At 44.6% G+C, this 27,932-nt stretch overlaps 1 protein-coding gene across 1 annotated transcript in view; it reads left to right on the top strand.

Annotated features, from left to right (window-relative positions):
- RASA2 (RAS p21 protein activator 2) overlaps nt 1-27,932 on the top strand; it is a 461,891-nt gene that overhangs the window by 127,787 nt on the left and 306,172 nt on the right. The window contains exon 5 of the mRNA XM_069213940.1: nt 10,886-10,962. Coding sequence (XP_069070041.1) covers nt 10,886-10,962 — 77 coding nt within the window. The remainder of the gene's footprint in view (nt 1-10,885; nt 10,963-27,932) is intronic.

Raw genomic sequence — 27,932 nt, 5'->3', positions numbered from 1 at the left:
TTAAAACCTGTAATACTTTATTCAAGGTAAAAAACTGATGGACCAGTGTTGTATTTGTGCACTGCTTGGAATTGTGAATCGGGCAAGAAAACCCATTTGATCCTGAGCTGTAATGGCTGCATCTTTGATACTGAGGCTCATTTTAGTGGTTGGTACTATGTCATTTTCTATCTTAAAGGGATGCAGTCCCTTTCCCCCCGTGGGACCGTTTTACTGTGGGGGGTATCGTTTCAAGACCATAACAAATGCATCATTAGTGTAGCAGTTCGAACGAAATAAAATAAAATACTGATATTAGGACTTCAGTGATCAGTCTGTTTGTTGCCTAAGGCCAAGAAACCCAAGATTGAACAAAGGCTTCACAAAAATTCCAGAGAAAAATCTTTGCATAGACATGACTATGGAACTTCACTGTTACGCGGGCTTCTTGGAACAGCTTTCACACCACACTGTATGGACCCTAGAAGTCTAGTGCCCACATCATTTCAGAAGTTGAAAGGCCCCTGAAGTTGCCACCACAGGTATTTGTACAGGTTGCTGCACTGATTTAGATAATGACTGAGTTCAGCTGTTGTACCCCAAATCTGTGGCTCGGCTGTTCTTCATAAGTATGTTGTTCCATACCCATGTTAACCTTAGATGTGTAATCTTTGTATCCTTCTGAGTGTTCCCTTTATCTAAATAGGCCTTTACATTTTGTTCTCATCCTGTCATATTTGCTACGTACTCAAAGCAGAGGTCAAATGTCAGGATTTGTGTTCCGAGGGAGCTTGGTGTCTGCTTTTCTTTCTCTGAGTTTAAAGTACAAGGATTTCTGTGAATCATGCTGCCTACTGGGGGTAATTCTGGTAATTCTTAAGTGTGATAGAAGCAAATATTTCAGTGCCATCAAAACAGATATATTTGCTAGATGATATTTCTACACATTATCGTTTGTGCACTGAATGCTTTTATCAGTTAAACTGTGTGTCTGCAAATGTAATGGTCATTTGAATTGAAGATGTTTTCTGTAACAGCAGTACACTACCACACCATTTATATTCCACTTTACCCCACTCTTCTCTGCACTACTGTACGCCAATGCACTCTACTCTGTACCACTCCACACTATGCTACTCATCACTAAGTCACGGCACTCTACACCACTTCTCTCTATGCCGCTCTGCATCACTCTACTCCGTGCCAATTCACTCTACCCCTCTCTATGCCACTCTGCTCTATACTACTCAACACTGTACTCTATGCCACTGCACTCCACTCCAACGCCCTTTACTCTGTACGACTCCACTTTACGCTAGTGCATTCTATGCCATCCACTCTATGCCACTCTAATCTACTCTGCACTCTAATCTGCACGCCATTGTACTCAACGTTACTGCACTCTACCCTGCACCGCTCCACTCTACCTTTCATCACTCCATTCTACACCACTTCACTTTACTCTGAAACAATCAACTCTTCGCCACTTCACTCTACACCAATGCAATCTGCGCTAGACGACTCCACACTGCACCATTCTACTCAGCTCTTTTCTCTTTACCGCTCTACGTCACTGCACTCTATCCATTTCACACTATGCCAGTGCACTCTACACCACTCTACTCAAAACCAATGCACTTTATGGCAGTCTACTCTGCACCACTGCACTCCACCCCAATATACTCTACTCTGTAACACTGCGCCACTGCACTCTGCCACTGCATTCTACACTATTGTACTCTACATCACTGCACTCTATTCCACTCTGTTCTACTCTGCACCACTTTACTCTACATCATTTTACTTTGCACCATTGCACTCTGTGCTACTCTACTATACCCCACAGCACTCTACGACAGTCTACTCTGCAACACTGCACTCTCTGCCACTGAAGTTTGTCACTCTACGCCACTGCATCCACTCCACTCTCCTCTGCACCCCTCTACTGTATGTGACTCTATGCTAATGTACTTTATGCCACTACACTCTACACCACTACACTGTCACTCTACGTCACTCCACACTGCCCTGCAGCACTCTGCTCTACACCACTCCATGCCACTGTACTCTCCAACACTGCACTCTGACACTGAACTTTACCCCACTCCACTCTATTCTTCACCACTGCACAATATGCCACTGCACCCTACGCCACTCTATTGCAATCTGCGCCACGACACTCTGCACCAATTCACTCTAAGCAACTCTAATCTATTGTGCACCACTGCACTCCACTCTATGCCACTGCACTATATGCCGTTACACTCTACTCTGCGACACTCTACTCTGCGACACTCTACTTTATGCCAATGCACTGTACTTTACTATGCACCACTACACTCTACACCTCTGTATTCTAGGCCACTCCACTCTACTCTGCACCCCTCATATGCCAGTCCCCTGTACACCTCTGCTCTGCACTGCTCCACCCCACTCTACCCTGCACCTTTCTTCCTATCACTTCATTCTGCTCTGAAACAGTCTGCTCTACTCTGCAGCACTCTACTCTGCACCACTCCACACTATGCCTCTGCGCTCTACACCTCTCTATTCAAAAGCACTGCACTTTACCCAATGTACTGTACACCAGTTTACTCAAAACCAATGCACTCTAGGCCAGCTGCTCTGCATCACTCGACTCTATGCCAATGTGGGCTATGCCACTCTACACCATTGCGCTCTACATCACTGCACTCTGCGCCATCCTGTTCTACTCTGTACCATACTGCTCCCTATACCACTCTATTCTGCAACATTGCACTCTACATCTCTCCACTGCATTCTATGCCACTTTAATGCACTCTTCGCCACTCTAATGCACTCTACGCCACTCTAATCTACTCTGCACTATTGCATCCTAGGTCACTCTACGTCACTGTATTCTAAGCCACTCTACACCTCTGCACTCTATCCTGCACCACTTTGCTTCATCCAGAACCACTTCACTCTACTGTGAAACAATCTACCGTAAGTCATTGCACTCTGTGCCACTCTACTCCACCCTGCACCACCCGATTCTGTACCACTCCACCCTAACCATTGCACTCTACGCACCTGCAGTCTATGCTGCTCCACTCTTCTTGGCACCACTCAACTCTATGCCAACGCACTCTACACCACTTTACTCAAAACCAATGCACTCAGCGCCACAACAATCCATACCAATCTACACTGCACCACTGTACTGTATGCAACTTCACTCTAGACCACTCTACAACACTCTTCTCTGTGAACTTCCCCATTAAACTCTTCTCCATTCTATGACACTCTCCTCCACTCTACAACACTCCGTTCCACTCTATGCCATTCTATAACACTACTTCACTCTACGACGCTCTACGCAACTCCTTCTATGGCACTCCAAGCCATTTTACTATACTCTGTTCTATGACACATTACTTCAGTACTCAACCATATGCAGTCCCTGCCAAAATCCATCAATCACCTCACAGCCTCAAACTGTGTAGCGAAACTCCCCAATGTGTTTCCTCTTTCTGAAACATTGAGGAATTCACCAACCCCATTTGCCACAACATCTGTTGTCTAAAGTGGCTGGCCGTGATGTAAGTATTTCAGTTGGTTCAGGCTACACTGGTAGGTGACAACCACCTTTCAGTTGGAAGCTCACGCCTCCCACCAGTCATCTTCTGTCATAATCCCTAGATCTTTTTCTTCAGAGCTCCCTGAGATAGAGGAAAGAGTCGGAGAGATCAGTTCAAAAGTGATCTGTGAATATTGAGCTGCTTCAATTAATCTGTTAGGATCCTGGCCTCCCGGTTCTATAATTCTATAGTCTAAGTTCTCCAAGTCCATCAATACAGGGCCCGGTACCATGCAGGAGTTGCGGGTATCTGTAGAACTGGCCATGATGCAGTTCTAACTCCCACTGTAGAGCTAAGAAGGACTCTAACTTCCCAGTCATGATTTCAGCCAGTCTGGAAATTCTAATGGTATTTCATTATTTGAACCCTTGGAGGGCCCACCACATCCTTCAGTCAGTTTCTAGCCCATATTTGGGTTTCTTTGTAAGTCTGTGTTTTTTCGACCCACAGCCCTTGTTGCATCACGCCAGATAATAGCTGGTGGAAGAGAAGCCTGATCGTCCCTCTGTAGAGGAGGTGTAGCACCTGAGCCCCCAACATGGCCCATTTTGCAGACACATAGGCAGGATCACCCTGCACATCATACCACCATTCATTAATGATCACCAGATGAGCTAGCCTGTAATAAGATACAATATTACCAGTTGCTATGCTCCCATTATAAGTAGAATTAAAACATTTCTGAAGGGCAGGGCATACTTTTACACAGTGATTCTCAGAGTATGGAGTTAAGCTTTGCAAAGAGTCTGGAATTTTATAGGGGAAATTCTTTAATTGATATAACAAATGAGGGCTGGCCACCTTCTTAAATATTGATGGGCAGCCCAGTAGTGACAGTGGGAGCACTGCCCTGTATTGAATGTTCTTTGTCAATCTGTCGACTTGTGGTTGGATATTTTTTCCCCAAGGTCTCTGGTTGTCATGTGTTACAAACACTCTAAGATGTATGAAGCCTTTGTGACCACCTGAAGGTTTTGTGGTGCCCATCACAGGTCTTGAAAAGATACCTTTACTGGGAAAGCAGACAACTTAGTTTTGTCAGTCTGAAGCCCTGAAAGTTCACCAAAAACCTGCAGGATCTTGAGCACCATTTGACCAGATCACCTAGGGTCTCCCAAGCACACTAAGAACATCATCAACATTGAGTGGTACATCCTCCATCAACTCTAGTGCCCATTCAAAAAGCCCCTTTCCCATGCGTGTACTCTAATCTATGCAACTAGTGGCTTATCAGTATTGTGAAAAGTAAGAGACAACTCACAGCCATGTCTGGTACCCCATTGCACCTGGATTGTATCAGAGACTGCTCCCTGAACCTTGACTTGCACTGGTAGAGTAGTGTTCATCAATGTCACATATTTACTGAACTTATAGTTGAAGTTCAGTTTTCACAGCAGAAGAAACAGGTAATCCCACCCCACAAAATCAAAGGCCTTCTTGAAATCTATGAGAAGGCCTGCCAAGGTGCCCGGTAGTCTGTCTTCTAGGGATAGACCATTACAGACTTGCCTAATACTGTGGCGAGTGAATTGTTTAGGCATAAATTCAGACTAGTCTGGCTTAACTAATGAGCTGATGACCCTGTCCAATCAGTTTGCCAGAGATTTGGCTATTAGTTCGGCCTTAACATTCAGAAAATCAGCAGCGCGATAAGATGAACATCTGTTTTGCGGGCGGCCAGACTTGTGAAAGTGAGAAAATGGAATATAAGTTGGAGTGGTTGGTAGTCCTCCACAAGTAATAATGGCACTAGACATTTTAGATCCCGTAAAGTTTTCAGTAATTTAAACCTGAACTTAACTCCTGGTAGCTATGGCACAAAGCAGACATGCTTAAGTTAAGAAAATATGTAAAGCATTTAGAACTAGCAAAACAGTTAAAACATTGAAAACATGCCACAACAAAAACCCACTCTAATTTCTAAAATTAGAGAATATTTTAAATAAGAAAATCACACCAAATGGACAGAAATCCAAATTGGGAAACTTAAGTTAGGAATTTTTAAAGTTCGAACTAAATTTCAGCACCAAAAAGCACAAAGTGCCAACTGTGGCAACTAGTCACACAAGACCACGACACAAGTAAGGTTTAAGGCAGATCGCACTAGAGCGCAGGTGGGACACGAGGCCCAGATTGGTCCCGATCAAAGAGTTACCTTCTGACTTAGACATTTTCTGAGAAGGTAGATCCTCAGCAGGGCAAAGCAGCAGGATGATCCAAAGATGAGCTTGTCAATGACTGTTTGGTGAAGGGCGAAGTCTCAGTGGAGTTGTCGCCTAAGACGGGAAAAGTTCTGAGCTTGAAAATTCGAGTTTGTGCCCAGGGTGCCTGATCTCTCCAATGCTGCTAGACATTGGGCTCGGTGAAGGTTTCTGCCTTCGGATGTTGCCTCTTTCTGTAAGTCTTATTTCTTCAGCAGGGCAGGTCTGTGGCCAGAGAGGTTTCAACATCATTCAATGCAGCTTAAAGTCGAGCCCGCTGAATCGTATTTGCTAATGTGGAGAAGAACGTAGCAGGTGCTGTGGAGATTAACGTAGCAGGTGCTATGGCCAAGTTTGGCTCACCAGATATGTGCCCTTGACAGATTGGCCTAGAAGGTTGGTCCCTGTCTTCTGTTGGTTGCCCAGGCAAAAATCCTTGAAAAAGTTTCTAAGTCCCAGCTTTTAGGGTTATGCAGCGGGAGTACACTCGGACACTTGTCTAAGGTCCCCAGAACTTTAGATCACCACTTAGGCATCAGGGCTCGCTCCAGTAGAAGTTGCAAGTAGGGTCCAGGGCAGGTCCAGTTTAAACTGGTCAGCTTGGCTTTTCAGGAAAGTGGACTTATTGTAGCTCCTCTGGAGGTCAGCCAACTGACTCTTGGAGTTCACTTCTTAATCCTGGATAGAAGTGGGAGCAGGTCTAGGCTTAGGGTTCTCCTCACAGATCAGAAGCGGGTGCAGTCCTTCTGTCTTCTGCACGTCCAAAAGTGTTCTGAAAAGAGTATTAGGTGTGTCACATTTATGCACAGTTGCAGCCTGTGGGAGAGGGAAACTCCGACCCCTCCCTAACCAATGGGTAGGGTAAAGATTCTCAGGTATGATCCTACCGACTTTTGCAGCACTTCCTGTGTGGTCTACTTAAAACTAACATGGCAGAAACTTTCTTCCCCTGCGGAGAGCTCCCTGTGCCCACTCAGAGGTGTGGCTATGTAAATGGACAAACCCTCCCTTGAAGCCACTCCAAACCAGTTCTGGGGTCCACTCCTCTCCCGCTGAGACTGATGACTGGCTGTCTAGCAAGACATTAGAAGGGGCAAGCCCTTATGTGAGCTACATCTGCCTGTGACAGGATTGTCATCCTTTGATGTTAATTATGTTCTTGGGCACAGACCAGATGTCCATCCTCTCAGGGGAAGTTCAAACCCTTTCCCTTTGCCTCTGCCCTGGAAGCCTCTTCACACCTAGTCAAGCAGCCATTTAGCTCCAGGGTGACACTGAAGAATGGCAGAAAGCCACATTTGGCTGACGCAGGAAAAGTACAACTTTCTAAAACTGTCATTTTTTAAATTGTAATATAAACTGGTACTTGACCATTAAGTTGAATGAGTCCTTGAATCATTTTCTAGCTACTCCTAAACTCAAGTTAAGCATTATAATGTGTTACGGTGTAACTCAGTGCTTTCCTGTGGGAGAGCCAGCCTTGCCACAGTGAAGAACAACTTTGAAGGTTTTTCACTGCCCAGACATGTAAAACATAGACTATGCATATTTTATAAATATTCAAAAGGAAAATTTAGACATGGCAAGAGGTTTAGTTTGCCAGGGCAAATTGGCAGTTTTGCAACGGTATGCTCAGGCTGCAGGGGAAGACCTGGAGGCATGCTTTTCACTGTCACTTTAGAGATGGCACAGTATGTGCTACATTCCACTAGTGACATTTAGCTTACAAGCATATGGTACACTTATGCAGCATATACTAAGTAAGGTAAATATGCAAATTAACAGCGTGGCTGAATTGGACATGCTTTATTCATCAAAGTACATCACCTGGCCCTAGTTAGCAGTGTCCCAGTGCGCATTCAAAAAACTAGCATCATCAGTCCAGAAAAAAAGGGGGAGACCAAACAAAAAGAGGCATTTTCCTACAGGGAATAACGGCTATGTCAGTTATGCATAGATCCCGCTAGAGCTGCCCCCTCTACAATGCCTCCAGAACCTCTCTCAACAGAGGCCCTGCGCATTTTCTTATGGAGAGTTTAAATTACTCCATCTGAAAGCCATTCAGTCCTAGGGTTTGGCCTGGCTGTAGTTGATATACGGCCTCTGTTACCACCTCCTCCGCAAAGTCACCCTGTAAGGCACTTTTTTCTTCACCATTCAGCTCCCCAACTGAGAGATTCCTCATAAAACCTACCAGGTCAACGGGTTCAAGGTAGGTCTTACAGAGTACAGTGACAAGTAGTACTTTGCAAATGTTTTGGTGAGCTGCCGGTCTCTTTTTAGATCCTGTCCTTCCTCATTTATAATGGATGCTACTGGATCACATCTGATGGCGTTCGTGCAAAGACAGTGAAGGGTTTCAGTAGATTTTTTTTTTTTACCTCATTGGTAAATCCTACTTTGGATGGCAAGCGATGCTTTCTTGCCTCATGAAACAGCACCTGCTTGAGGGCTGCCCATCATTAAGGGAGTATCAGAACCAAGCGAGCCCTTCTGTATGCAAAATAATACTATCACTTTCTCATTTTTTTTAAATCTGTTTCTTCTCTTACAGGTAGGGAGCGCTTAGCTATTGTATGATAAAGGGACCCCGATGTGGCGAATAGGTGAAATCACCCGAACGGGACCTTGATGTAAGTGTGACTACAGGCTCGTTCGGCCATCGGATGATCCATGGGAAAAGCCCAATTTCCTTTACATGTATGGAAGAAGTGTCTGTATGTTCTTGTAAGAGTAATTTAACTTCTACTGGAGAGAGGTTATAAAAATCATTCTAGTTGGTCCTGGTGACAGCCACGGGGAAGAGTGGCCAGAAACATGTCAACCAAGAGAAACAGTGGTCATTGAAACCACCAGTCTCTAGTATACTCTCCCCCCCCCTTTCTTTTAATCATATCACCTGGGGACTAGAATAAAACTAAAGGTGGTCTATCAGGCAGGCATTTTTAACATTTTGTTAAAATAACCCCTCTAAAACTACTATCTACCATCATTTGGCATTGACCACCAAGTGCTCTCGTGTCACTCACTGGTAGTAGAACGAAACCCTATGATGAAGCATGCCACCAGGAGGTAACCCTGGTGGGTGAGGGTTTATTGTACGAAAACAAAGTGCTTTAGACCTGTAGGAGAAGAAAGAAAGTTCAAGAAAATAAGAAAGTGATAGTATTATTTTGCATACAGAAGGGCCCGCTTGGTTCTGATACATTAGCAGTTAGGAGGTTGGACCTTCCTGGTAGGAAACTTCTTATCGCTCTTCTTTTTTTAATTTTTTTTTAAATGTCCTGAAGGGAGTGTCTGAACATTACGAGCGAGTCGGAGCCCAAATGTAGCATCTCCAGTTCCTTCAACTGGGTCTCCAGTTCTGTCACCGCCTGCTGTTTCCTACGTTGTGCTTCCCCTTGCTAAAAAATTATATCACCCAATATTGAGGCCTTGAACGCCTCCCATAGCGACTCAGGCGATTATATTGAGTGTTGGTTTATCTTTTTATAGGAGGTGATCACTTCTTGTATGCTGGATTTAAATTCCGAGCTGGTCAACATGCATGCATGCACCACCCCTTTTTCGCACCCTTGGGGCCAACCAGGACCTAAGCTCATCCTGGTAGTGATCAAGGAGACTCCGGGCTAGAATATTCACCTCTGCCAGCCTATGCATACCAGAGTTTGGTACTAATAAGTAGTCAAGTTGAGAGAATGTCTTATGGACTCCTGAGTAATATGTCAATCCTTTATCCCATGAATGCAGGGTCCTTCAAGAATCGATTATTCCTAAGGATTCCAGGAATTTAGCAAGGACAGGCGGACCCTGTCATAAGAGATCTCTCCCACTGGAACAATTCCATTTCAAATCATTTCCCCTTTCATCTTAAAAAATCCTTTTGAAACTTTCTGTCACTGCCTAGGAACTTAACTTTTGATTTGGTAGTAAATGAATAGAGATTTGTCATTCACAGTTACACAGAAAGAGTTCTTCAACCATAACAGTGTCAGCAGTTTGAGACAAAAGGGCAAAGTCGTTTGCTCAGAATTGTACATAATGTCGCTTGGTCTCAATTTTACTGGTGTCATTTACAACCTTTGTTAAATCATGATATGAGCAACTACTAGTACACTGTACATGCTGCAGTCTGCCATGCTTGCAAAATACCAAGGCTGCGTACTTTAGATTCAAGTGCATGCCTCTTTCTTGGAGCATCCTACAATTCATGTGTTATCACACTCTGACAACCTTTTTCATTCCTTCTTTCTCCTTTTGTTGCTGTTTTCCTGTCTCCCTTTTATGCTTTTCTCTGTCTTCCTCAGTCTGTCGATAAGATATGTGTTCTAGGTCCCAAAAAAAAGAGTGCTGGTACTCACCATCTACATCCACTGTCTCAGATTAATCACTAGTATACTGTGCCTGTTGTACTAAAATGTGATGTGACATTGTGTACCCGTGTCTTTTACTGTCAACTATTGCCTTACTCATCATCTGCTGTACAGACATAACTTGTTTTACTTCCCCATAAGCCCATGATACCTTCCATTTTGGCTTAGAGATAGGCGCTACCAATTATTTTTCTTATGTGACATCTGCTCATGCTAAGAAATAGTTTTGATGGTTTGTCACTTTCGGGAACATTGTTTCTTGTAGTTTGTGAGTACAGGAGGCCTGCCTGCATATGTGCAAATGAAAAAAGACCAGTGTCCTCAACACCAGAGCTGGAAAGATTATCCATTTCAAGACTATGCGAACTATGAACCAAAATGTAGTAGATACATAGGTGAAGCAGCACTACCATTCACACCACAGGTCAAACACTGATAAATTCGCCTGTGTAGAGACACCTCAACTATATCATCTTCTGTATGTGAACATGATCTGTTTAAGCTGCACGCTTGGTTTTCTTAGGAACCTCAGATACAGTGTTGAGTTTTGTTCTGCACTTCACTCTGATGCTTTGTGAAGTTTGCAATAAGAACATCTTAAGAACTTAAGATAAAATATATTCAGACATGTAGCTCTTTAGCATATGTCATTACTTTATTCTGAATATTTCACAAGTGGATAAGAGATTTTTACATATGGTACTAATGGTTTTCTTTGTCTGAATTGCAGGGGAAAGTACATCTGGTACTGAAACTGAATGAGCTGATAACAGATCATGGATCTGTATGCCAGCAGTTAGTAGTAACGTAAGCATGTTTTTTCTGATTTTAATGAACACTGAAATAATTTGAAACTCTTCATTTGCTTTCTCTGTTTGTGACATACATTGATTTCTCTTTTTCCACTTCTCCTGTTGAACTTTGTTTTGTGGCATGTGGAAGACGATGTGCTTGGTAAACCTGTAGACTTGCAGCTACACACATGGAGGTAAAAAGAGTTTGTATGACTAGAATGTCAGTGTCCCATGGGAAAAGCCAATATCAAGTAGCAAGATCAGAAGAAAACGTTATTTTACCTGCGACAGTGGTGGCTGCGTGACTTGTTGAGCCCTCAACAAATGTGCCACAGTCATTGAAAGAAGTTACTGAGGCGTGGGTGGTGGTCTGAAGCAAGTTACCTTGTTGAAAGCAACAGGCCCTCAGAGACCCTGGGAGTTAGATATTGGGCTCCTTGGCTTCCCAGAAATCACTTGTGAAGCTTGGTGGGGAGGCAAAGCTGCACCCAGCTCTAAGAACTTCCACTGGGTCATCTCATGTATCCTGTGACAATTTGTATGCAGAACAGAGTATGCAATTGGAGTGCTGCCTGCTCAGCAGGTGGATTTGGCAGGTTAACCCAGGCCCAGACTGAAGTGTTGGCAGCTAAGGAAGCATGATGCCAACCAAAAGGTAAAATAGCAAACTGAGCTGATCAACACTGAGATGCTGGAGTGCTTTCTGGATTCATTTTGATATCCATCCATCCCTGGATGACTTAAATAACAGTAAGCAAGCAGAGCTGAGGAAATCATGCTTGCATTCTAAATAGAACTTTGTCGCCAAGTCAGGACAGGAACAGTGTGAGGCTGACAGTTCCCACAAGGACAGAGGCACTGAGACACAAACTGGAGCCAGGCAATGTGGAAGGTTGTGAATGGGGAGAAGCTCAACTCCTAAACTCTGTGTGAATCCATGCATGAGAAGAAAGGTCTAATTGACCAGAAACTGGAGACATGATCTTTTTATCTACCTTGTCTTGCTTGACAATAAGTATTAGTGTTCATCAAGTAAGGAGGGAAGACTCAGTCTATAAATAAATGTGCCTCAAATCCAAAAACACAGATCTAAGGATCTAAGGCCTCTGCAAGACACCATTTCACAGTCTAATTTAAGCTTGAGAGTGAGTTTGGAATCTTCTTTGTGAGGGGTAGGGGTGGGGCCTTGTACTGCCAATGAGAGCATTTAGATGGGGTATAATAATAGCTCATACTTAGCTGAAAGTGACACGGCCCGGCTTGAGTGCACTGGTTAAACTCATGAGACAGATAGAAGCTCTGGAGTGGACAAGATATGCTGTAACCTTAAGCCACAAAATACTTAAGTGAAAGGGTTGACAATAAAGGTAACTATCTGCTCCATAGCCACTCTCCCACACCCTCATAGGTGAATCTACTGTCCCAGTACAATATCACGAGTAACAAAAACAAAAAAGCACTTTGACGTGCCCAGCACTGGCTGCGTCATTGCTTTTTTTTAAATTACAGGACGAAGGACAAAGACCATGCGGAGGGAAGGAGGGAGGGCATGTGGTGGTGAGTGGGGGCTACACGTGCAACCAAGGGTATTTGGGGGAAACATCACTATGGTATTGTGTAGGCAGCACAGGCTTTTTTTTTTTTAACTGCAGAGTGAGGCAATACTGAGGGCGGGTGGTGTCAACATGGACAACAAGGGTGTGGGAGAAAAAGGCTATGACGCGTCCAACATTGGAAGGAGGGTGGGGGAGGGCAACACAGACAGTGATAGAATCAGTACAGACAGTGATAGGATTAACACAGACAGCGGAAGGAGGGCAGGTAGTGGGACAACATGAACAAGAGAATGAGGGCAGGTGCGGGGTGTGCAACACAGATGATGCCAGAAATGTTTGTAGGTGGAAACACAACTGTGGAAGGACGGGCGGGTGGGGATGGCAACACAGACCTTGGAAGGAGGGAGGGTTTGTGGCAAGCAGACTGACAACTAAGGCTGAGAGGGAGGGGATGAGGACAAGCAAACTGACAGCAGAGGGTTGGCAGGCAGGAGAAACAAGTTGAAGAAGGGCATGAGGGAGACAGCTGAAAAACACATACTCTCATAGAGTGCTTCAACAAAAAGCAAAAGGTAGGGCCTAAAAATCATTGGTAGAAGGACACTAAGAATACCTGCATGCTCAAGGGGAGGGATAAACAAATGAAGAGGACAGAAGCTTACTGACAGCTGACCAATAGGAAGCAAGCAAGTGATGGAGAGTGAAGTCAAGCAGTGAAAAGCATTGGGTGGTCTCTAAGCCCACTCTGAGAAAACAAAAGCTCTTGCAAGAGACAGTGTGCATGCAGTCTTAGGCAAGACTTCAGTAAACATCAGACACATTAACAAATCCCTGTCCAGGAAACCAGAGAGACTTGAGTTAAGTCGATTCAATTAGTCAAAATAAAGTCCATACAAACTCCGATTTAGAGAATCTAAACTTCAAATTGGATGGATTGTCAAATAAGATAGAAACCTTTGCTGAAGTTCCTTCCAAAGCAGACAAACTTTAAGTTAAGTTAAAAACACAAATACAAACACACTGTCCGACAAGAAGTGCAAGTCAGAAGTCTGGAAATAAAATGTGAAATCCATGAGAACCGGTGCAGTTGGGCAAACATTCGAATAGATAGGATCCCAGAAGGAGCAGAGGGGAGTCGGAAAACAGGAGAGATGACAAGAAGACCATTCCATGGATCTCTGAGCTGTTAAGAAATAATGTACTAGGTGATGCACAATCATTATATGTGATAGAGACTTCTAGCTACAGATTCCTAACCTTAGAAGTTCCCAGGTGTCAGACTGAATCAGGATGAGCATAAACCCTGCGCGGCAGTAGTTCACGCTGTTCTGCTCCATGTGCTTTGTTGTTGTGATTTTTCAATGTTTTGTCAAGTCTTTTTTGAGATGGGGTGGCAGGATGTCATCAAAGAAGGCCTGCTTTAAGCCCTGCAGCACCTGTTATCAACTGATGTCGGTGATGGACCTGCACCTTGTATGCCTTTTGTTCCTGGAGCGCGACCACAACTACAAGTTGTATTCTGTCTGCAGCACCATGAGCCTAAAGGCCTTGGGGGGTGATCCCTTAAGCTCCTGGTGGCTCGGCGTTTGACACGTGACTTTTGAGTCAGAGATTCTCATCGCACTGCAAGTCGCCAGGCCACTCAGATAAGTCTCCCCATAAGAAGAAAAAAAAGTAGAAGAGATTTTCGACTTCATCTCCGCCGACGAGACAAAGGAGCGTTGTGCATCAAGGCCTGACTTAGTGGTAGAACCTGGGCCTCCTCGATTTTTCAGGAGCTGGAGCAACACCCGCCCAACTGAAAGAATTCTAGGAGGCCATAAGTCTCATTTTTGGGCGGGTCGACTCCTCCTGTGTGCCTTTGTGCCCGAGGAGTTGGCAGGAGCCACTTCTTGTTCTGTGGTGGCAGCTTCGGCCTTGGCTGCAGTCTGGCCAGAAAATTATTTTCTGGATCCCGACCCATGCCGGTTGTACAACTTCCATCTTCCCCTATGCTGGTCCTGATGCAGACGCTCCCAGTGCTGGCCCCATTCTGATCCCTGACTCTGACAAGGGATCCAGAGGGGCGTTGATCGACTCAGTTTCCAGTACCATCTGGGGCCATACATTCCAGATCTGAGCCTGAGCCAGATTCCTACTGGCTAGGACTTGGGGGAGGGGGGAGTGAAAGGGTTCCATGGCCCCTGAAGAATACTAGCCCTATGAAGACTCCCAACATGAACTGGTTTGACGAACTGGGTAAAGCCAGTGAACTGGATACTTCTCCAGATGGTGGTATGCTTTCTCCCCTACTGTGGACTAAAGAGGAAGGATCTCCATTTGCAGTGGTGGTGCGTAGGGTGGCTGAGGTCCTTGACCTTCAATTGCCATCAATGGCAGTCAAGACCAATATCTTGATGGAGATGCTGCAACTTGGTGTCTCTCCTGCAGAAACGCTTCTCCTTTTCAAGAAAACACTCACTGACATCCTTCTTGGGACATGGTCCAAACCCAGCACAAGTGCTCCTGTGAATAGGACAATTGCTCACTGCCACCGCCCGCTCCAGGGGACCCAAACTTCCTCACCCAACATCCTACCCCAGAGAGCTTGGTGGTCCAAGCCTCTACCTCTCACGTAAATCATGGCGGACCAAGCAAATTTGGTGCTGAAGCGCTTAATGCACAGTAGGGCTTAGGTCAGGTCATTGAGCCTTTCTATGGTCCTACATCATAATCTGCATTTCGTTCCTTTCATGGCTACAGAAGGGGCTTCCAGTCGTGCAAATACCTTCCCAGCCACAGTGCAAACTCCCCAGCCTCTGTGTGGCTGAGGGTGCAGTAGACCTTGTGGGTTGGGCAGCCAGCAGTCAAGTCAGTCCACCACTCCATCCCTGGCATCCGAACCTCCAAACCCTCCTCATCTGCCCACATACCATAAAGGGCATTCAGTTGGCAGTAAGATTTGCCCCATTGGCAGTCCATAACGTTGGACTGGTGGGTTTTGCAGATCATCTGAAGGGCTACTCCCTCCTCTTCGTGATAACCCTTCCCCATGCCACGATCCTACAATAGGATGATGGAGGATCACTTACCCTTCTCCACCAGGAAGTCGCAGCTGTATTGGCCAACGAGAAATAGAGAGGGGGGCCGATGTCAGAAGTGAGTTGTGATTGCTACTCCTGCTGCTTTCTGCTGCCAACAAAGGATGGAGGCCTTCGTCCTAGCCTAAAAGTCTGTCCCCTCAACTGCTTCCTCAAGTAGGTGTTCAAAATGCTCACGTTAACTCAGGTCCTGTCTGTCCTGGACCCAGGAGTCCGTATGGTGAGATTGGACTTGCAGAATGCATATTTCACATTCCTGTTGCGACTGCCCACAGGCGATAACCTGCAGTTCACGGTATGCAATACGCACTTTAAGACTGCGGTGCTCCTCTTTGGCCTTCCCGATTCTCAAGAAGTTCAAGAACAATTGGGCCCAAGACATTCTTGTAACTCTGGACTGGGCATGGAGAATCTGGTATCTCGAACTACTGAGCAAGGCCATCGATCCTCCGATCAGGCTGCCCATTTGGAAGGATCTTCTGCCGCAACGGCAGGAGAGGGTTCTCTACCCGAACCTGTCCAGCCTCCGCCTTTTGTGTGGAGATTGAGCAGTGACAGTTGACAGCTTTTGACCTTCCCCTGTAATGTCATCTTGGTAGCCAGGCGTCCCTCCACCAAAACAGTATACACCTGCCATTGAAAATCATTTGTGGCCTGGTATGCAGAAAAAAACATGTCCCACCCCCCCTTTCTCGGGTTCTTCTTTCTGTTCTTTCTCTTGCCCAGCAGGGTCCTGCTCTGGACACTCGCAAGGGCTACCTCTCTGCTATGTTGTGCTATTGCATGACCAGCCATGCCTCTTCAGCTCCTCGATTGTAAATAAGTTCTTAACGGTCTTGTACATCTGTCCCCCCCCCCCCCTCCCCCCCCCCCCTTCAACATTTATCATGCCTCAGTGGGACTTTAATCTTGTGCTAACATTCTTGATGTGTGCTCCCTTTGAACCTCTGCATAATTGTCTCCTCAGGCGCCTTACAATCAAGACAGTCTTCCTTGTGACAATTACATCTGCCAAAAGAGTGAGTGAGCTCCTGGCCTTGTCATCCAGGCCTTTTTACCTCACCATAAGTCCTGATAAACTGGTGCTTTGCACAAAAACCTCCTTTCTTCCAAAAGTTGTCACTCCATTTTAAGTAGGCCAATCTATCACCTTTCCTACTTTTTACACTCCTCCTCATTCCTTTAAAGAAGAGGAGCGACTCCACCACGTGGAAACAAAGAGTTGTTGTTCTACCTTAATCGAAAAAAGAAGTACCAGGTGGGCGACCAACTTTTCGTGGGGTATTTTGGAGCAAAGAAGGAACAGGCCATGCAGAAGAGGACCATCTCCGACTGGGTCATTCTCAACATTAAAATCGCCTACGGATTGGCCAAAAAGCAACCCCCCTGAGGGTTTGCAAGCTCATTCTACCAGAGCTGCAAATGTGACCACTGCGTAAGCACTTGGAGTTTTGGCCCTGGATCCTACCAGGCAGCAGAATGGTCCTTCTTTGCGCACATTTGCAAAGCACTACTGCTTGGGCAGTCAGATCCGTAATGATGGGCACTTTGCCCGTTCAGTCCTGCAAGACTTCCTCATTCAAAATTAGTCCACAGACCTACCTCTGGGGATGGTATTGCTTGGGTATCTGTTCTAAGGTAATGAATCAGGGGCTAGAAGTCTGTATCAGATGAAAAGTTATTTATCTTCAGCAATGTCTTATCTGTTAGAGACATTATCTAGCCACAAATTCCTTACCATCCCACCCTTCCTCCCCGCTCTGCAAATAGATTTCGAGGGACAGGGCTGTTCCTTTTCACAGCACTAGTTTTTCACACCAGTGGTCAGTGTTCTTCATAGCTCCGTGCTACTGGCGTGGGAAGTCGTGAAAAGAAAGTGACGTCAGCACACCTAAGTGGCGCCTATATAAATGCTGCAGACGTAAACTCCAGCGCAGATGATGCACGAGGAGCTGAATGATGCCACCTACCAGCATTCAGGGGTACTGCTTACAAAAAAATGTTCCAGAACCAGTCAGATGCCTGGGGAAATTCTAAGGTAAGGCATCTGCGGCTAGATAGCCTCTAACATATAAGGTGTTACCTGAGAAAAGTAACTTGTTCTTCTTGACCATCTTACTATTGCTAGGACTCATTGAGTGCCTCCTTCATATGCTAAAAGTGGTGTAGTACCTAGGACCTTGGTTGCCTGCTTTCAGGATTTAAAGATAAAGGAGAAGATCCTATCTAAAGCCAAGGGAAAAGGTTGATTTCCATGCTGTCTGGTTATTCTTTTTCAGTTTTTCCTGACTTATCTGTCAGTACTGCGAGGAGACTAAGGAAGAGGAATTAAAAGACCTGTGCAAAGGGTCCTTTCGCGTTTTCCGTGATGTATCAGAAGCTCACACTTTTTTACCCATAGTCAAAACGCTGATTAGGTAACAACCTTCCAGTTCCACTATTTTTTTTTTTAAACAAATTAATTATGCACCAAGATAATGGGGTGGAAAAAGATCTGGGAAACGAGGCACATGGCAAACATGCCATCTATTGGCAATGTTTCCTTACTTGCTTTAACAATTAGCTAGATAAGGGGTGGCACAAGGCTAGTATTGAGTCCATCACCAAACCAGTGGTAGGGGCAGGTTGGCAAAAGGTATAGTATCCATTCAGAAGATGATTATGGGTGACGGGGAAGAAGGAAAGAGTAGAGTTTTTTTTTAATGCTACTAATACTTAAAATCGATATGAAGAAAAAAGTAGAGGTATTTATTTAATACTACTACTACTACCATCTAAAAATCCCTGTAGTCTATTAAAGAGATTTTGACCTTTAAATGTGAGTGGGTTAAATAGTCTCTGAAGAACCGAACAAAGCTTTTCATATTCAAAACACACCCAAGCACAAATAATGCTCCAAAAGATGCCTCTGACATAGGATAAATAGGAAAGGTTTAAGTGGAAACAAAAACACACATAGATTCAAGAAATACCAAGTTTGTATCATATGTTGCTGTAGATACACATGCTTTGTCATCTAATGTTGGGCTCAGATATTTGCCGATTGTTTTTTTTCAAAGTAGTCTTTCGAGTTACGAGGTATAGGGCTATTCCTCCCTTAGCTGGCAATGCTTATGGGCACCAACTCCATGTTAGATTGTTTTTTCCGCCATCAGGTTTCAACATGTACCTATAGGGCTCTGCATTTGGTGACTTATCTCACTTTTTGTTGGGCCCAAATGGTTATTTTGATTTCAATTGGTTTTAGAAGGAACTCTGCTCACCTATTTTCTCCTGACACCACTTCTCGGACTCTGATCAGTGTCTAAACAGGAAGGATACAGGCTCTTGTCCGGGCTGCACACCACTCCTCTTCAGGTCTCTTTGCAGAAAATGTATGCAGAGCAATGGAAAGAACGCCTTTCCAGTATTGATAACAGTGCAATGTGAATTTCCTGACCGATTACCACAAGATATGTACCTCTTGTCTTCCAACTGGGATGACACCACTTTTGCGGCCTGTCTTACCTTTCATTCAAACACTTTTCAGAAGAGAAGCTTTGGCATATCAAAGGATGTAGCGCAAGCCACCAAGAACACAACCAATATCTTTGAGGAACATCACTTGCCTGACGTCGAGGAAGCAGACCTCTTGGGTATTCCACTCCAGCAACCGTCACCAGCCTAGGGCTGGTGATCTTTTCCACTTCTGGAAGACGATCAAGAAGCTTCCACGCCTCCGGACCCAAGACAAAGACCTTGACCAGCATCGTGAGTATTGTTGACACTGAAACACTCATCAGGTCTCCCAAAGGCCTTGAGTTGAGGCAGACCACCAGAGTGAGGGGGTGCGGCATTGAGCCCTCTCACAATGACTCAGCTTTACAGGCCTCCTGTGTTTTCTGGCTCTCCTTGGCTCTGGTCTAGGACTTCAGAGCTGGTAACATTTCACTCACAGGTGCCAACGCCTCTTGGCCCTTAAGTCCAAACATCCTGTCTGATCCGAAGCCGTCATCAGAGCTGAAGACTGCTGGCACCAAAAGTGCCCTTGGTTCTTAAAGTGCATTCAAAGTTTCCTATTTGCACATTCCAATTTAGTTCACCCACCAGCACGACCTGTGCTTTGTGGTAAGTGGCAGTCATTATCAGTTCAAGGTACTTCAGTTTGGCGTTACCACTACCCCATGGGTCTTCACCAAGTGCCTAGCTGTGGTTGAGCATATCTGAGAATGAGAAGGATTCACATTTGACCCCATCTGGATGACTAGCTGATCAAGAGTGCAAGCAGATGACCATGCCTAGCCCATACCCAGGCAATGATTTTCTTTCTTCACAGCCTCCGATTCAGCATAAATGCTGCCAAGTCACACCTACAACCTCTTTACTCAATTTGGTTACAGAAAAGCCTGTCTCATCCCCCGGAAGGTCTCTACTTTTCCGCAGGCCATACCTCTTTTTCAGCCACACCTCTCACCAGTAGGTCAGCCACATCAACTACCTCCAGCTCTTGGCGATTCGCCTTGCTCTCAAGAACTGTCCAATAATTTGTAGGGAGGTAGTCCTAGTCAGAAGCAACTACATGACTGACATATTTTACCCACAAAACAGGGCAACACCCATTCTACCGCCCGCTCTTTGTTTTCACAAACCATTTGGCACTCAGTCACCACATTCACTTGATGGCAGAGTCCACCCCCAAAGCCCCTCTACCCCCTGCCTCCCTGGGGGGAAGTGGGGGGGGAGCATTGACCTGGTGAACCTGCTAAGCAGGATGTATCAGTAAATCCTCAAGTGGGAACTCCACCCACAAGTCCTGCTCCAGTACTTCGAATGCTGAAGCACTACACTCCTAGACCTGTTCACTACCCTTGAGAAATTAGAATGCCCAAGCTTTGTCTCCAGGTACCCACAGTCCGTGTGCAATGCACTATTGATGAATTGGCCAAACCTTTCCTTATGCTTTTCTGCCTCGCCCTCTTCTCTTTGTAGTGCGGAAAATGTAGATATCTCTCAAACACCCATGTTGGCAGTACCCACCTGGGCCCGACAGCGGATACTCAGCACTCCTTATGATGTCAGTCAGTCCACACAAGAAGCTCCAAGGTAGGCAATACCTTCTCAACAGCAACCAAAGACAAATCACGCATGAGGACACTCAACAACTAAATCTGGTGGTTTGGTACCTGAGATCCTAGACTTGGGTTACCTGCGTCTCACACAGAATCCTGCTAACAAACCACACTTGCCTGCTGTGCTGCCAGTGGTAAAGACTTGTTCATTACTGCATTCCCAAACACCTAGACCCATTAGAGCATATGGTCAAGGATCTCATCTGCTAATAGTTACATCTCCAAAAGCCAGGTCTATCCTATACCACAATATATCTCCATCTACCAGCCATAGCATCCTACATGAAAAACAGGGAATATTCTTCCCTCTTTTGCATAACCATGGTTAAATCCTTCATGGATAGTCTCAAAAGGGTCATTCCACCTAGGGCCCCCAGCCCCAGTATGGAATCTTAACGTAGTCCACGCTATACTCCTTGTCTCCCTCTTGAGCCAATCCACTCTTGCCCCCTTGAGTACCTTCCCTGGAAAGTGGCCCTTTTCATTGCAGTTACTTCTCTTAGATGCATCAGAGAGTTCAAGCCCTCACAACACAAGAACCCTTCATTCCGGTTTATCAGAACAGGGTAATACTAAAAAAATAACTTGAGGTTTCTCCCAAAGATGGGTTTCCCTTTTCTACCTTAACCAAACAATAGAGCTTACGGTCTTCTTTTCCCAACCATACTCTGTTGCAGAGCGAGTTCTCCACACCCTCGATGTTAAACACACTAATTTGTAACCTCTGCAAAACCTGTTAAGGGCCACCCTATATCTAAGGCTGGCATTGCTAGAGGAATAGTCAAGTGTATACATACTTGCTATCATAAAACCAAAAGAAATCTCCATGTCACACCCAGGACACATTCTGCCGAGAAGAAGGCTGCAACTATGGCCTTCCTGAGAAACATCTCCCTAGGTGACATATGTAAAGCAGTTGCTTGTTCAACCCGAGACACATTCACCGAACACAACTGAATATTCTAGCTAGACAACAGGCTATGATTGAATCATCCACAAGCTAACCACCTCTCATGGAAGGGCAGTGCTTTACATTATATGCAGAGTATGTGCATATACAGCAGTTCATAGTACCAACAGAAAATGTTACTTACCTTGTAAGCAGCTGTTTGTATTGTGTAGTGTTGCAGTTTCACAAACGTCCACCCATCTCCCTGGAAGCTTATGGCTCTGATAACAGATCTCGTCTCTTTCTAATTAAACTCTTTCTTGCAATACACATATGCATCATACTGTGTTCTCTCACCACTCAGTGCTGCTCTCACCAGCTGCGCAAAAAAATCTAACATGGAGTTGATGCCCATGTGCATTGCCAGCTAAGGGAGGAGTCATGCAATACCTCGTTACTTGAAGGACTTCTTTGAAGAAGAACAACTTGCAGACGTCTGAGTCCAACACTAGATGGCAGGAGTATGCAGAGCATGTGAACTTACATAACTATCAATGCTTAGAGGGTAAGTAACAGCTGAACATAAGGGGACAGCTGTATTTTTTGTGGTCTACATGGTTGGCAGATAATCAAGCATGAGGGAATTGATGGAGACAGGTGGATAATAGTACACATGTTTAAATCAAAAGCCTCGGACTGTGAAATTATGTATCAACCGCTAACAAACCAGAGACAATGATAAAACTTCAAATTGTATTGTTGTCATACCCACTGACCCTAATTACTGGGGGAGACGTAAATGTGACCTTCTCAACTTGTTATATCCAGGCCTCAAAATTGGGCAAATGCGTAAAGAAACATTTATCACAACATATAAAAACCTTTAATCTGATAGATGTATAAACAGTAAACCATTTGGATAAAAGGCAGAATGCCTAAAAAAGCTGCCATACTAGATTAGTGTTTTAGCACTGCCTACATTAATGCACATGGATATCAGACCCATCATTTTTTCTGATCATGGCAGTGTAGTAATGAATGCTGATCCAGGCAGCAAGATTGAGGCGACTTCCGGCCCAATCATAGCACCAAGACTGCCCTTATTACAGCAACTGACGACATCAGACGCCTACTAGACCTGGGGGGAACAGCGGCCCTCATCCTCCTCGACCTAGCTGCAGCTTTCACCACTGTATCCCACCACACTCTAATCACCAGACTCCACACCATCGGCATCCAATACAAAGCACTCAACTGGATCTCCTTCCTTTCTGTCTGTACACAGAGGATCCTCCTCCCACCCTTTGTCTCCGCCCTCAAGCACATAATCTGTGGAGTCCCTCAGGGCTCCTCCCTCAGCCCCACCCTCTTTAACGCCTACATGATCCTGCTAGCCAACATCGCTCGCACCTATGGACTCTACTACACTGACGACACCAGCTTGCCCTCTCCCTTGTTCACACCACCACCAACACACAAACCACCTTCCAAAACCCCATGACAGACATTGCCGTCTGGATGAGGGCCAACTGCCTACAGCTGAACTCAGACAAAACAGAGATCCTCATCTTTGGAAACAAGCCATCCCCCTCGGTCCTCCTCCCTCACCCTCCAGCCACGCACGCGACCTCAGGCTCATCCTGGACTCCCAACTGACCATGAAGCAGCAGATCAACACTGTTTACTCAGCTTGCTTCAAAACCCTTCACATGCTGCACAAGAGTTTCCACTGGATACCCATTTCCTCCAGGAAGGCAGTCACCCAAGCCCTCTTTGCCATCCGCCTTGACTACAGCAACACCCTCTATGCTGGAAGCACTAAACAGCCCCTGAACCACCTCCAGGCCACCCAGAATGCAGCAGCAAGACTTGAGTTCTACCTCCCCAAAAGGACACCATCATCCCCCCTCCTCGGGGACCTCCACTGGCTCCCCGTATGGCAAAGATGCCTCTTCAAACTCCCACTCACGCATACAAGGCCCTTCACAACAACGGGTCAGTCCACCACAACAACGGACCCGTCTACCTCAACAACCGCCTCACATTGCACCGACCAACCAGAGAACTCCGCTCAGCCACCCTCGCCGAGGCTCACGTCCCCCGCATCCTCCACAAACGCTTCGGAGGGTACTTCTTCTCCCACCTCGCCGTCAAGTCCTGGAATTACCTCCTCCTCCACCATCGAACTTCCCCCCTCTCTGAAGGACTTCAGAAAACAACTCAAGATCTGGCTCTTCGACCACCACCAGCGAGATCTTCAACACCAAACCTGCACCTGGGGAGCTCCCGGGGTGACAAGGCTGTGCTTTACAAGAAACGCCTGATTGATTGAAGAAAAAGAAGAAAGTTCTACAACAATTTAGATACAATGGACCACTGCTAGAACAAGCTGAATGTTTAGCTTCGATAACACACAGCATAGAAAACTATTTGGAATTGAATATAAATACCATAGAGGAACTTGTGGTTCGTTATTGTTTTAAAGCTGTTTTTGTGATCTGTGCATCTCCTTAGAAGCTGCCAAAAAATTGAAGTATTCTAAATGAATGAAATAGAGTGTTTTATGAGATGGAGCAACTGACAGATGCACTGAACTATAGTGCATATAGGCAGCATGTCTAAGAAAAAGGAAGTAAAGCGAGCAGGTTATTAGCATAATAGGCCAAAAGTCAAAATTGTAAAACTAAAATTGGTGAAATTGAGGATTGCTGAAATAAGACTAGTTCATGAACAAAATAAAAAATCTAATTATTTTAGCAGATTCTTTAGTTTTATATGCTTGAGAGATTAAATCCTTGTAGAGAGCAGATCACTGTGTTTCTTTAAGATGGGTTCATTACGTATTTATAAATTAAACAAATAACTTGCCTAGAATCTCCTACATCTGTGGAAGAAATTCAGCAAGCCATTACAGATTTACCCATAGGAAAAGTTCCCATATTGGATAGTCTAGGAAATGAGGCATACAAAGCCTTACCAGTTTCTCAGCTACACGGGATATACACATATCAAATTCTGAAACGTTTTTATTTTTAAAAAAGAGCAACTTTTCATTTTTTCTGGACTTAAGGATAAAATAATCTATTGTAGTTCTTATTGACCTATCACACTTCTAAACCCGTATTATAACATTTTTGTTAAAGTTTTATCAATTAGCCTTCGTTCTGGAGAGTAGGTTAGGATTAAACCAGTTTTATGTGTCCAATCTCTGGTAGAAGCAATGTCCTACCTTTCAGAACAGACCAGACTGGGCTAACAGTTTTTTTTAAATCCAGAGAAAGTGTTTGACCTGGTGAACTGGGATTTATTGTTGGCAGTTTTGAAGCAATTGAAAATAAACAGCCAGTTTATTAAGTCGATATCTTTGGTGTATACACAAATGCTAAAATGGCTCACAATAAATGGGAGGATGGGGAAACCATATCTGTTTGCTAGGGAACAAGAGAGGAATATCCACTCTCCCCTCCTCTGTTCGTGCTGTTTATAGAGCCTTTTGCAATATAGATAAGAACAGAACAATTATTTCATTTCTATCTTTGGCTGGTGAGGGGGAAGAGAGGGGCGTAAGAAAGTATTAAATGCCAATTACATGGTTTCATATTTTCGCAGAGTGAAAAGTGCATTGAGTATCAATAAGCATTTTTTTTGGCAGGTATCCAAGTACAAAATAAATATAGAAATATGATCTCTCAGTACATTTTTTTTTTTTTCAAAATTTTTTTATTTGCAGGCTTGATTTGCAGTCAACAGTACAGTGATATTTCAATATACAACTGTTAGTCCGCATATTTTCAATGATGGCCCCCAGCAAAAACAACCCCTTCTCCCTCCTTCCCTTCATCCCTCAGTACATAATTAATTTCTCTTCCCAAACCACTGCAAGACTAATGCTTTACATTTCTCTCTGAGATATTTAGGTGTAAATATTTACACTGACATCACTAAGCCCTGTGAACCAAATAATGTCCCTTGAAGCTAGGAAAATCCGAGTTACAGGCTTGGGACCAGAAATTATTTACACATATATAACGGATTAAGGTAATCAAGATGCCCATCTTACACCAATCCATATTTTTATACCAAACCACCCTCTTAAAATAATTAAGAAAGTTTACACTAAATGAAATGGAGCAATTTGTAGCAACATTTTAATATTTGGAAAAAAGGTTGTGTGAACATTAAAAAGTTAAGCCGTCATACTATAAACTCTGGGGGTTTGTCCTTAACCCATTTGTAAAAGCATTATATGCCACCTCAGGAGGATAGGTGTGGAGAGATTGTGAGCCAGAATCGATTAAATACATGTATAGCTGCCCCCTTGAAGCTATGATAAAATAGTAGTAATGATTACTTATTTAAATATGAACTTCCCAAGTAGTTCAAGAAAATGCAATATTGTGTGAAATGCCATATTTCATATATTGCGCAATAGCTGAAGCAATGAAAGTATTCCAGGGTAATGAGCTTACTCCTATCTCAGGTAATCCTGTTGTTCCCCAGGCAAGAGTGGATTGTCATTGGTTATGGCAAAATTACCAGACGTGGGGATTTCCTGTATGACTCTGAAGGTATGACATATGCCTAAATCATTTACACTATAGAGATTGTATTCTATCCGTTATGCATAGTTATAGCTCTATGTTGAACCTGAATGGTTGAGCTTTGCAAACAGGAACGCAGCACCATTGTCTAAAACATTCTGATAATGAAGATGATCTTTTTGCTGAATAATGGAAAAAAGGTCACCAAAATCTGGATTACAATAACATATTTTAAGCTGAGAAAGTGCTGCAAAAATACTGAGCCTAATTATAGGGGTACAATGTTAAATTATACTCTCTTCAGGTCATGTTATACACCATAACTGATTTAGTCCTTGTTCCCAGAAGCCACCCATTAAAGCCAGAGAATCAAAATAGAAACTGGAACTTGATAACACATTTGTTGACTATTCCAGATTTTCAGGAATTCTGGAAAGACATTCAAGCTCAAATATGTAATTTGATTTGAGAAGCTGGGAAGATAGGCAAAATCATACTGAGCTACATCGGTCTTACAGATGTAAATTGACTCCAGCAGATAGCATTGTCCATCTCAAGAACTTAAGAGCTGGAAGACTAATTACTAGAAAGATTGGAGACCACAGGAGTTGATACAAGGGAAAGAGAAAATTCAATTCATCGCTTCTCAGGAATGTTCTTCCAATTAAAAAGATGAGCTTTGGAAAGCCTTGTTGCATAACATTTCTGGGTTCCACTGTCTGGAGAAGCTGTAGCCACCATCTGTCTTGTGCCACCCTAAACCAGGGTCCATTAAAAAAGATCCCATTGGTTCCAGTACTCAGACTTTCGCAATACACAGGCCCTCATCATGACATTGGTGGCAAATGCCACTTACTGCCACGGTGACGGCCGCCAACATACCGCCGCGGTGGCGAATATCTGTTCCACATAATATGACACACACACACACACACAACCCAATCCGACAGAATACTGCCACATACACAAATCCACCAGCTCAAAGGACAGTGTTAAACAGTTGGTACCAACACCGTACCGCTAGGCCAACAAAACAACGCCTATTACATCATCACCCACGAATCACTACGGCGGACATTCAATGGCGGTAAACCATTTGCGGTACTCAACGGCGCGTTCAGAATGGACACCCAAATACTAAACCATACAACATTGACCAATACCAAAAACACACACCTGACACTGATACACACACACCACATCGCACCACACCCACAGCACTATAAAAAACACACCCACAGCACCCACAGACCTGTACAAATAGAAATGATTGCCACCAGACTGACATCAAGACCACTGCGACAACTAAACACACACACTCCTACATCACTCACGCACCCCACTACCCACACCCAACCACAGTACCCAACACCCGCACACACCACACAACACCCATGTCCCCACAAAGGCACCCCCATTTCACAGGTGAGGAGTTGCGGGTCATGGTGGAGGAAATAGGCAGGTTAGAGCCACAGCTGTTTGGAGCACAGGTACAGCAAATATCCATTGCCAGGAAGATGGAGCTATGGCGGAAAATCGTGGACAGGGTGAACGCTGTGGGACAGCATCCAAGAACAAGGGACGACATCAGGAACACGTGGAACGACCTTCGGGGGAAGGTACATTCCGTGGCAGCAAGGCACCAGCTCACCATACAGCTTCCTACTGTGTGGGGGTCTGATGAACTTGGGCCTGATGGTTCTCTATATCAGTGGGTGGTATATTGGAGGAGACAGCAGTAGAGTAGTTAGAATTTGTATAGGGGGCTGCGTTAGAAGTGACATAGGATGTGGGCGGAACATGGGTGTC

The sequence above is a fragment of the Pleurodeles waltl genome, chromosome 11 (assembly GCF_031143425.1).
Source record: "Pleurodeles waltl isolate 20211129_DDA chromosome 11, aPleWal1.hap1.20221129, whole genome shotgun sequence".
NCBI lineage: Eukaryota > Metazoa > Chordata > Amphibia > Caudata > Salamandridae > Pleurodeles > Pleurodeles waltl.
Note: the sequence above shows the minus strand (reverse complement) of the source record. Positions and strands in the feature narration are given on the sequence as shown.